The 12,551-nt window shown below is 35.4% G+C and overlaps 1 protein-coding gene across 1 annotated transcript; it reads left to right on the top strand.

The window, feature by feature from the left end:
• Positions 1 to 517: 517 nt before the first annotated feature.
• Positions 518 to 2,199, top strand: LOC140058930 (EF-hand calcium-binding domain-containing protein 10-like). The gene is made up of 4 exons (XM_072104723.1): positions 518 to 694; positions 1,024 to 1,188; positions 1,294 to 1,384; positions 1,857 to 2,199. The coding sequence occupies exons 1-4, from the start codon at positions 592 to 594 to the stop codon at positions 1,900 to 1,902; spliced, it is 405 nt and encodes a 134-aa protein (XP_071960824.1). The 5' UTR covers positions 518 to 591; the 3' UTR covers positions 1,903 to 2,199.
• Positions 2,200 to 12,551: the final 10,352 nt, after the last annotated feature.

Below are 12,551 nucleotides of genomic sequence, written 5' to 3' on the forward strand. Positions count from 1 at the left end.
ATTTATTCAAAAGTAGGGCGTTTATTCAAACAATTTTTAAAATAATTTTGATATTGAAAATGTGTGTAGTTGGTCGCTTTCTCGTCGATGCTTTTATTGTAGAACGTAATTTATTTATTTTTCTCTGTTCTGGGTTGACCAACTAGCATAGGTGTTTAGCACCTGTTTGGTCTTTCTGTGCCTCCTTTTATAATTGTTTTTGTCTTCTTATGTTTATGGCAGAAAGTGAATAAATAAAATAAATAAAAAATAAAAAAAAAATAATTACGGTAGGGCCTAATCTGACAAATAAAATACTTGCAACCAATCAAAAATGCGAACGCGAATCCACGGTTACAACCAATCAGAAACGCAAACTCAATCCACGGCTACAACCAATCAGAAACGACTCTGCTCTTGAGGCTAAAAATTTTACCAAATTGGACTCTCTCAATTCCCCGTTCTCTAGCCAGCCGGCCGGCCATGTGTGTGTGGAGCAGTGCAAATGTAAATTTGACTAGAGCCCTCTATAGTTTTATAAGCTTAGCAACAATATTTTCAACTGTAAACAGTCGACATTAAAAACCCTATTTTTCACCTTTCACAAGTAAAATGGAAAATCCTAGACAAGATGAAGCTAAAGAGTATTTAGAAAAGCACAAGATTCTTGAATTATTTGACAATATCACTGCAAGTTTAGTTTTTCAACGACCAGGTAAATTTTAGGCCCACTCACTAAATAAATACTATAGGCCTAACTGAAGTCTGACAAGAGGACTGTGCCTGTCTGTAGCCTATGTGGCCTACTCTGACCGAGTGAATGATATGAGTGTGAGCTAGGCCTAGGCTTACTAGCGCCGGCCTAGCCTACAGAATATCTAGTACTTATTAGTGGCATAGCATCAGTCAGAAGTCATCTACTACTAGGCCTAAGCTTAGGCCCTACTAGGCCTAGGCTTACGCATACCCAGCCTAAACAATTTAATTCACAATAATAATCTTACATTTTGACAGTCTTTGACTTTTGTTTGTTTTTTAACAAAGAAAATCCAAAAGAATTTATGATACAAGAGATAAAACAATTAAAAGAAGCAAGAACAACCCAGATGGACTACCCATGTTTATTTGATGACAGTAACATCATGTCGGTGTATGGCATGCTGGACCCAACAAAAAAGGGTTTCATCACTCTTACACAGTATAAAGAAGGTAAGGTATTTTATTAGTTAGGCACCACATTTTAAAGTTGAAAGAAGAAATGCTCTCTTAACCTTTGACCCTTTTCTTTATTCCTAAAAATTTGATTTGTTTCAGCATTGACTGCTTTAGGATGCAAGACCTTTGACCCGTGTCCTGTTGGTATGGAATTTGATCGCATCTCTCAAGATACCTTTACAAGAGAAGCGTAAGTATATTTAACAAGGAAGTAATCTACATTAAACTGCTGTTATAATTTGGTTATAACTTAAGCAGTACTAATGCACTTGTCAATTGTATGACCCACTATACGACCCCCGGGAGAGGTGCGTCATTTGTCCGATGTGCGTCATACTTTTGAATACCATGACGCACCCGTGCATCAAAAAGGTGACTTACCTTTAGGTGACCATGGCGCACCTATTTTGACGCACTGTGACCATGTTGTTTATATGGTGGGTGGTAAAGTGACGGACATTGACACACCTTGTTCATTGATGTGACGTACCATCTAGGTTTTTTTGACGCACCCCTGTGTCAGTAATTATTTGTAAATGACGCACCCATGACGCACCTCTCCCGGGGGTCGTATAGTGGGTCATACAATTGACAAGTGCATAAAAGTATGATGATATCAAATTATAATTATTATACTTATATTCTTTTTTTTTTCATACTAGGAAAATGGGATTAAAGAGATCATCAGCTACAGTTGCACCTTTGTAATTTTATATTTAAAACTTAGACTTGGCACTCCATACTTAACAATACTTGTCACTCCATACTTAACAATATATGGCACTCCATACTTAACAATACTTGGTACTCAATACTTAACAATACTCGGTACTCCATACTTTGTGAAGCAAAGAGAATTGTAGGAAATATCACTGCTAAATCTTATTTGCTGATTTGTAATGCCAGAAAATGTAATAATAATAATTTATTATGAAATATGTCACTCTCGGCCTGAAAATAATGTAATATATTTGTTTTTGTAAATAAAATATTATTGAATCTTTAGTTTTGTATTTTTTAACATGTATCCACATGACTAAAACTGCTATATATATTCAGGGGCAGGTTGATGTTTTTTTTAATGTTTCAATATTTATTCTATAAGGAATTTTTTTTTGCAAAATAATCCTTATATAATGGTGTTCTGTAATTATAGACAAGGGAACACATTTTCCCTACACTGTGTTTTGGTTTTGGTTTGAGATATATTCTTTGCGATCTAGCCTTCGGCTATAATATAACATTTTTGGTTTTATGACAATTAAAATAATTGTCATAGCGCCCTCTATTTATGAACACAGCACAGTTATTTGGACGGTGCATTGTAAAGTAGGCATGAGCCCAAACAGAAAACTGCTCTTACTCCATCATTACTTATAAAATACAAAAATAACAAAACTAAGTAGCACAAATTAAGTCAAAATAAAACAAAACAAAGTTATAATGAGATACACCAATTAAAAATAAGCTGCATTGAATAAACAATATAAACAATTACAACTTAACATTTTGAGATCAAATGTTTGATGAGTTGGGCTTTAAAGTCTGAAATTGTAGCACATTGTTTAATTTCATTGGGAAGTTGCTCCCATAATCTAGGGAAAATAACAAACGATGAATTTAAAAATGTATTGGTCTTTGCCTTCCAATGTATTAACCGCCCTTCACACCTCTCACTTGATCTCACAAACTCATTAAAGGATGATGGACAGAGGCCATGCATTATTTTAAAACCTAATGTGAGTCTATACACTTTAAATATATCTTCAATACTTAAAATATTTAGGGTCTTTAACCTATATAAATATGAAGTGTCCCAATTTCCTTCTTTTCTGTACATAATTATTCTAGTGGCCTTTCTCTGAACCCTTTCAAGTCTATACATATGAGATATTTCAGTAGGTGCCCACATACAACAACAGTAAGTCACAACAGGTAGTATTAGTGCTTTGTAAAGATTTAGCATTGCCATCCAAGACATTGCTTTACTACATCTTGAAACAAAACCAAGAAGTTTGCTTGCCTTACTACAAACATAATCTACATGAGAGTGGCATGTTAATTTACTGTTGATATATACACCAAGTAGTTTGAATTCATGGACTCTTTCCGTTGAATCGGAATTGATATCGTAAGCAAATATGATGGGATCTTTACACCTGGATAAACTCATTGCTGCACATTTTGATGCATTTAATGGTAGTTTATCTAAACTTTGAGCCCATGAATGAAACGCCTTAGTGAGTAACAATTCAGTACTGTAATTTCCAGATACAACAGGTCATCTTGGACATTGGTCAGGTGATGGAGAAACTCAAATGTCATGTGTTTATCGGGGGGACGCTAATTGGTCCAGATAAACAAAATTTGAAGAAATGTCATATTGCAGTTGGAACCCCAGGTGAGATTTTGAAAAAAACGGATTAAAAGCAGAGCAATGGAACAAAAATCACTACTTCTATTTACAGTATGAAACATTTGGACTCATTTTGTGAGAAGTTTCTCTTTTGGAAGTAATTCGCACGGTGCTAATTTTGGTTGACTACATAAATACATAAATAAATGTTTTATAGTCATGCGGTACGTAGGCCTACATTTTGAAATCGCCAGTTTTTTTACGCTGAAATTACTATGTATTCGAGAACCATATGTGGGCACGACCTAGATGGTACGCGAGCGAAGCGAGCGTGCCATCTAGTTAATTAAAATAATATTAATTATTTGCCTATCTACAGACGTACCACCATTTTCAAAACTCTTTCAATAGGCCTATATTCTAGCAATACTTTCGAATTCCTAAATAACAGTGGACTTTTTTTTTAAACTTCAGATTACGGACGTAGGCAACGTAACACTTGCAAGTGTATTTAAAATATAGGCCTAGTCTTTAATTTTATTACAATGAATTTTACTGACCGCCGCATACATTGCATATTTATAATAAGCATTTAGCCTACCATGACTTTCTTTCAATATCAATCCTTTGTGTACAAATGGATTTAAACCATAAAAAAATAAGACTTCAATTGCAATTCCTGCATATTATTTTACCTTAGGCCTACGTTTGACAAGTTTTCTCGGCGCGGTTGAAATCAACATCATCATTCGCGGTACTATACGTACCATTTATTTGTATCAACAAAATATATATAATTATACAGTAATTCTTTCACAAGAATATTTCTATAAACGTATTTGATACAAAACGGGTATGCAATGAGTCGAAGCTCTTAAACACATTACCATATAATACAGATATCTAATTAGCAAATAAAACAATAAAAGTACAAATAGAAATAAAAAGTAAAAGTAACAAAAGTGAACTCTACATGAGTGTATTTATTTATTAATAGTAGTTGTATTTCCTTTTTAAATTTTCCGATTTTAGTTTCACACTTTATGTTTTCAGGTAAACGGTTCCAAATATTTGCCCCTCTATAGACAATACTCCTATATTTGTTCTTTTTAGAGGAATACGGAAATCACTCTTCTTCCGCGTACCATACTCATGTACAGATTCCATTTTTGTAAAAAAAGAGTTAAATGAAACTGGTAAATTGCCCATACAGAATTGAAACATAAATACAGCAGTGTACTTCTCATACAAGTCAAAAATATTCAATAGGTTTTTGTTATAGAATAAATTTGCTGATGGATGCTGATAATGCACTTTACATATAATTCTGATCGCTCGTTTATTAAGTATATGTATTCTATGTAGTTTCGTTGCCCCCGCAACTCCCCAAATAGTTATTGCATATATTAGGTGAGGTAAAATTACCAAGTTCTACATTATCAACAAAACATCTGATTGAACAATATATTTAAGTTTGTTCATCACACCAATGACCCTTGCAATTTTCATAGTCGGCGGGGCTCACGACGTCGAAGAAGACGGTTACTATAATGCTAGTAGAATATCCAATATTATTTCCAAGTATACTGACATTTTATTTAGATTAAAACAAACACTTGCACCAAACCTTTTATTTTACCGTAACCGTAACCAATGTGAGTGAGTGGCCGAGCGGGTTAAGACAGTGGAACCGTAATTACGTAGCCATAACATCGGCAAGGGTTCGAGGCTCACTTACTCCATGGTTCTGGTGGTAAAACATAAGGACTATAAAAACGTAGGTCCAGTGTACACATCTAGCTCGTGTGCACTTTAAAGAACCTAGTACATCTTTCGAGACGAGTAGGGTATTAATCCGGTGTATTAGTACATCACAGCCACTGATCACCAACTGGGCCCGCTGGGAGACCAGCCTTTGAGGTTACCCAGTATAAATATATATTTCAATTATTTGGGCAGTTGTTATAGGCCTAATCTGAAAATCGTTCATTTAGGCCTAAAACAAAAGAAAATAATTAGACTACTCTGTACAAACTGGCTGGCCCATACTGCACCTTTATTTTTTTATTTACAAACCTTTATAACATTCTATGATATTCATAGCAATTTTTAAATGTTCAATTTCGTTAATAAAAAAAAGTCATATATGGACATGATATCATATCACTACCATATTTAAGCATAACACCACGCTTAAGGAAGCGGATAACATTTAGAAATAACATTAAAACAAACAAATTAATGCTAGACATCACACTTGGCCTGTATACAATACTTGAAATGTATTTCGGAAATTGACCAGTTTTAGCTCGGTATCTATTTTATGCTTTTGTAGCGTTTGGCAGAGAGCCTAACAAAATAGAACTAAAATTTGTATTCTCTTTATCATTGAAACGATCTAAATTATAATAGGAAAAAGTAGCTAAAGATAGATGTTATATTCTATTTATGGGTTTTGTTGTTATGGTCAACTACACCAGCATTTATTATAAATCTTTATTTTATGAATTTGAAATGAATTGATACTTGATAAAATCGTCCTAAATCCGTAGGCCTATTGCTTTTAATTTCCCAAAAGTGTACTCTTTAAGCTTGGTTCCCACTAGCGACGCAACGTAACGCAATCAATGCAACGTAAAGCTTGGTTCCCACTAGAACGTAACGCAAGGACGTAAACGCAACGCAAGCGTTTTAACCAATGACAAGCGAAGTTATAGACAGTTAGCAATAATCACAAGCGAATAAGCCATCGCTTGTGATTGGTCAATTCACTTGCGTTGCGTTACGTCGTTGTGTTGCGTCGCTAGTGGGAACCACGCTTATCTGTCTATAACTTCGCTTGTCATTGGTTAAAACGCTTGCGTTTCGTTTACGTCCTTGCGTTACGTTCTAGTGGGAACCAAGCTTTAATAATTGTGTTTGTCCCCGCCTGCGTGAAATCAAACCTGCGATGTTTGTAGCGTTATTGCGTCGTCGGTTTCCACTTGTGATTACGCAATACAGCACTTTGCGTAAATACGTCGCTGCGTTGCGTTCTAGTGGGCACCACGCATTAAGCTTGGTTCCCACTAGAACGTAACGCAAGGACGTAAACGCAACGCAAGCGTTTTAACCAATGACAAGCGAAGTTATAGACAGTTAGCAATCACAAGCGAATAAGTCATCGCTTGTGATTGGTCAATTCAATTGCGTTGCGTTACGTCCTTGCGTTGCGTCGCTAGTGGGAACCACGCTTACGTTACCATACTATACGGACTATGTTCAGAAGGTTCGAAATATCACTGCTCTAACGCTGGTCAATTGAGCTTGCGATGTTTGCAGCATTATTGCGTCGTCGGTTCCCACTTGTGATTACGCAATACATCACTTTGCGTCAATACGTCGCTGAATTGACCAATCACAAGCGATGGCTTATTCGCTTGTGATTGCTAAAGCTTGGTTCCCACTAGAACGTAACGCAAGGACGTAAACGCAACGTAAGCGTGTTGACCAATGACAAGCGAAGTTATAGACAGTTAGCAATCACAAGCGAATAAGCCATCGCTTGTGATTGGTCAATTCACTTGCGTTGCGTTACGTCCTTGTGTTGCGTCGCTAGTGGGAACCACGCTTAACTGTCTATAACTTCGCTTGTCATTGGTTAAAACGCTTGCGTTGCGTTTACGTCCTTGCGTTACGTTCTAGTGTGAACCAAGCTTTACAGAGGTACGTGTGTACACACATGCATCGATAACATGGTACATGGTAGGCTTAGTCTCTTTATTTAGAAAATGTTTCGTTTCGTTTTTCAAGCATGGAGGTATGAAGGTAGTAGTAGATGGCTTTTGTTTAAATCGACACTTTATAAGAGGCCTAATAATAATAATAATCAATAATAATTAAAACATTATTCTGATGGTGGCCATAAATTGCAGTTTTCGTAAATTTAATACCGGTAACATCACAGTACATCAAAATACGGGATTACAGAAACATAAAATGGAAAAGCATAGGCTTTGCCATTTAATGGCACTGCTGCAATAATCCAAACTTCTAGTGCGTGTGTCTGATGTGTTGTGTGCTGCGATTGGCCAGTTCTTGTTGTCCATGTCAGAGTCACAGTAACAAGAAAGCTGATTGGTTGTACAGTTGTTCTTTTGTGATTGGCCAAAACCACCTGTTCGTGTTGTGTGCGGCGATTGGCCAGTTTTTGTTTCTGATTACTTATGCTGTAAATCTGATTGGTCAAAATACCACCTCTTCGTGATTTTTGCCGCCAAGTTTTACTTTTTCAATCTTTCCGTCCGCCGCAGCCATTCACGAAAGAACCAAAAAACTAAAAATTTTATTAAAGAACTAAAAATGAACCGAAGACTACAGTTGTGAGTAAAGTTCAAATCTTATCTAATTCAATAGTAAACCTAGGCCCTTCTGCTGTCTCATACTATATAGCAAATTGTTTGCAACAAATTAAAATGAGCTTGAGGTTAGTTAGCCGAGAGCAGCTAGGGCCTCGTCGCCTCCAGACGTACGTAGAAGAAGCAAGCAGATTGGGTGCAGATTAGTTCGGGCCACACTGCACACATTATGGACTAGACATCTTGTTCATAATAATTAGGATAGGCTAGGCCCTAACCTAGCTAGGCTAACAAGACAAATAAGACAGTTTGGGCCTTTTATAAAAAAGTCTTTGTAATTTTATTTTAGATGCCCATAAAAGGATGATCCCAACCGTTACCTGACATGACAAATTAAATTGCTGTAGGCCTATGGTCTATAATAATACGAATGCATCTAGGCCTAGCCTAGGCTGCTTTAATTGATGATACACTCCTAGAAAATAAGGTTGCAGTGCACATCCTATGAAAACTCACTTTGTATATCAATTAAAAACATTTTTTGGTTAAAAATAAATGCAACACATCACATGAAAACAACAAATAAACAAATAAAAGTAAATAAATCCTGTAGTGTATGAATTTATTTGTATGTAAATTCAACAAATTATAATTTGTTGTTTTTTTAACAACTTATTTTTGGTGTAAAACATCATTTTTTGGGTTAAAATAAATTGTTAAATTCTGCAAACCTAAAAAAAAAACAGACAACTCTTGAAAACCAAATAAAAGTGATTAAATCCTGTAGTAATTTTGTGTTGTTTTAACAACCTATTTTGGGGATAAAACATCATTTTTTGGTTTAAAATAATGGTTAACTATGCAAACCTAAACAAAAAACATCCCATGAAAACCAAATAAAAGTGATTAAATCCTGTAGTGCATGACTTTAATTGTATGTAAATTCAACAAATTATTAATTGATGTTGTTTTAAGAACCTATTTTTTGAGTAAAACATCATTTTTTGGTTTAAAATAATTGTTAAACATGGCAAACCTAAAACATGTAGACATCCACTGAAAACCAAATAAGTGATTACATTGTATAAATTGAATTGTACATAAATTCAACAAATTATAATTTGTTGTTGTTTTAACGCCCTATTTTGGGGGTAAAACATCATTTTTTTGGTTTAAATAAATTGTTAAATTATACAAACCTAAAAAAACAGACAATAAATCCTGTAGTGTATGAATTTAATTGTATGTACATTCAACAAATTATAATTTGTTGTTGTTTGAACAACCTATTTCATGATGGTGTCATATCACTACCATACTTGGGCATATATCACTAGTTTGACAAAAATGGTACACAGAGCTTTACACAATTTAATTTTGATCGCATATTCCTGGCAAGATCTCTTGAAACATTTCAAATGTTAATGAAAAATGAATGAATGAATTTATTTAAAAAAGATATATATAAATTTTCATTGCACAAGTGTTGATATTTTTCAAAATTGATAAGAAAATGTGTTTTTGGAAAGTTTACAGAGTCTGTATCACGCATACACGGATAACAATATTTTTGTTTCGTTATGACCTTGAACTTTTACCTAAACAAGTTTACCAGGTGTGGATTCATCATCTCCACCCACTTTATTTCACCATTTTTAGTCCCCACCCCGCCCACCACATATTTTTGAAAAAATTCTTGCATCATCCACAAAATCACTGGTCAGTCGCATCATTATAGGTTACGCTATAGGGTTTATACCAACAAATAAGGTGATTGGAAGTTAAACTTAAGAGGTACATTTATTATTTGTGATTTGCATGAAAAAAATATATTCAATATTTAGGAAAATGTGTTTTTGAAAAATTTACAGAGACTGTTTCTCCGACTTTGAATTTGATAGGATATTGATATGTGACACACGTAGAATCTGGACCAATTTCATATAATGGACCATATTGATTAAAGTTTAATTTGTTTCACTCATTTATTATTATATTTTGTTTCTTTTTAACAGATTGTTAAACGAATCCTTAAACTTTATCCATGAGGGTGTTTACCGTCCCTACGGTAGAGTTGCCCGGATAGACGAGGAAGTAGTATTTCGACAACGAGAATGTCGACGGTTTCATCCTTATGGCCGAACTGCAAGAGGTTTTAATCGCTCCCCGCTACGTGTGCCTATACCACCACCACCACAACCACGACCACCACGCAGACGAAGACCACAGCATCATTCACCACCACGACCACGACATCATTCACCACCCAGACCACAAACACCACCAGACAGAATACAGTTCAGACGCACGAGACAACAACGACAACGTGAAGAACGTGAACGCCTCATTAGATTACGCAGACTACAACATTCCCCACCAAGACAACAGCATTCACCGCCACAACATCATTCACTGCCTCAGCGACGAAAATGTCCACGACAATGCACCAATTCACCTTCATCATCACTTACTTGTTCATCGTCTGAATGTGCGTTTCGCCCACCTCCTAATTTGCCTCCTTACAATGCAGAGATGGAAAGACAGAGGGCAGTAGCGAATTGGCATCAGATGTGCGTGGCAGGTGGGCATTTTGATATGCTAGGCATCCCAAATCCAAGAGCCGATGATGGTGGGCCTGCGGCTGCGGCAGCGGCCGTGCCTCCTGCTCCGGCTGTTCCGGTAGTGGTGCCGGATGTGGCTGTAGTGGTGCCTGTGCCGGACGTGGCTCCGGTGCCGGATGTGGCGGCCGTGCCTGCTGTTGCAGCTGGCGTGTACAGAACTCGATCGGGAAGAATAAGTCGGCCACCAGTTAGGTATTCACCATATTAGTAAACTTTTTTTCTTTTTCTTTATTAATATTATTCATTTTTTTATGATGCACACCCCAAGTCCCCGTCTACCTGCAAGAAGGTAGATAATTATTAAAGAAAAAAACATTACTGAAATACAGTAATAACAATCCCCACAGATGTTATCGGGCCATTTAGGCAATGTTAACTCAGATGTAACTTTTAATTTTTCTTATCATGAATAAATGGAATTAGCTCTTTTCAAACAAATTGCAAAATTAATAGTTGACCCTATTGAATCTTGTTTGGTTTAACCTAAAAATTGATTACAAAAATGTTTTACATTATATTATCAAGAAATTAGAAAATTAATAAAAACAATTATTTTATATGTACAATATAAATAGGAAGGATCCATCTTTCAAACATAGTAATTACTAATCTACAAGGAGTAAAAATGTTTGGTTGTAAGGTTGATGCACAGTCAATCCAGTTCATTAATCAAAACACAACACTGCATGTCATAAATTTCTTCTTTCCATGACACGACAACATGACGACATGACTATGCTACTGGACTATCCACTCTTTTTGGAATATTTTTTTTTACTTGCGACTCTCTACGGCTTAAATATCTAATAGCACTCTTTTCTCCTGCATAAGAAAAAATTGGCTTATTTTATGGCACCCATTCAAAACCCATTTCTTCTTAAAATTGGATGTACATAAAATATTACATATTACAAACTTCATGTCGCTTACAAGGTTGTGAGCTTGCCTTGTTTATCAAAGTATGCCCTTGCATAATCATGACTGTGACATAGTCACGTATTCTTAACTTTTTTTATACGTTTTTAAGCGCAAATTCATGAATTCGCAGTGCAAGCCAATGATATATAAATTGTTCAGGAGCATCTTAGGCCTAAATGTATTCATATTATTATAGACCATACAGCAATTAAACTTATCGTGTCGAGTAATTTAAGTCCAAAAAGGTTAGCTTATATTATTTTCATTGGGATCATCCTTTTTATAAAGGCATAATCTAAAATAAAATTACAAAGTATTGATTTCTTTTTATAAAAGGCCCAAACTGTCTACTTTGTGTTGGCCTAGCTTATCATTTAATTAGTCCACAACATGTGCAGTATGGCCCGATCTGCACCCAATCGTCCGTGGAACCAAACGAACCAATTATGTCCATAGGGATGAAACTGGCGAAACTCGCATTTCTTCATCTATCTTGGTCTCCGTAAGGAATGGTATTCAACGCCCTTTACAAAATTAAAGGCTTCGTTTAGTAATCTTTGGTTACAAAGTATTTTTTTTTTAGGTACGGTAAACTCCCTCATATACGAAATTGTAAGCCTCGTTTAACAATTGTTTGTTTGTTTTATTAGTTTCTCCACACATTTTAAAATAAAAATTACAAATTTTTACAATCTGTTAAAAACAGAAAAAAATTTTTATAATAAATGAGTGAAACAAATTAAACTTTAATCAATACTACTTCCTCATCTATCCGGGCAACTCTACCGTAGGGACGGTAAACTCCCTCGCATAAAAAGTTGTGTGCTTCGTTTAACAATCTGTTAAAAACAGAAACAAAATATAATAATAAATGAGTGAAACAAATTAAACTTTAATCAATATGGTCCATTATATGAAATTGGTCCAGATTCTATTCTATAACGCGTGTCACATCAATTCTAGGCTTTCTGTTATGTCCTTGTTGTGATTTCGCCTAGAACTAACGGCCGTAAGATGAGCCGTGTATTGTTTCCTCACTCTTATAGCATTTGCACAAAGTCACATGTGTAAAAATATTGATAATTCAGTAGTTTTCTGCTGTTCCAAATTTTCATTCTTAGTATG

Source organism: Antedon mediterranea, chromosome 9 (genome assembly GCF_964355755.1).
Source record: "Antedon mediterranea chromosome 9, ecAntMedi1.1, whole genome shotgun sequence".
NCBI classification, from domain to species: Eukaryota; Metazoa; Echinodermata; class Crinoidea; order Comatulida; family Antedonidae; genus Antedon; species Antedon mediterranea.

Excerpts from the sequence above, each read along its gene's own strand:
- LOC140058930 (XM_072104723.1), top strand. The coding sequence starts at position 592 with ATGGAAAATCCTAGACAAGATGAAGCTAAAGAGTATTTAGAAAAGCAC. Across the intron at positions 695-1,023 it reads TTTAGTTTTTCAACGACCAG|AAAATCCAAAAGAATTTATG; the intron begins GTAAATTTTAGG and ends TTTTTAACAAAG. Across the intron at positions 1,189-1,293 it reads TCTTACACAGTATAAAGAAG|CATTGACTGCTTTAGGATGC; the intron begins GTAAGGTATTTT and ends GATTTGTTTCAG.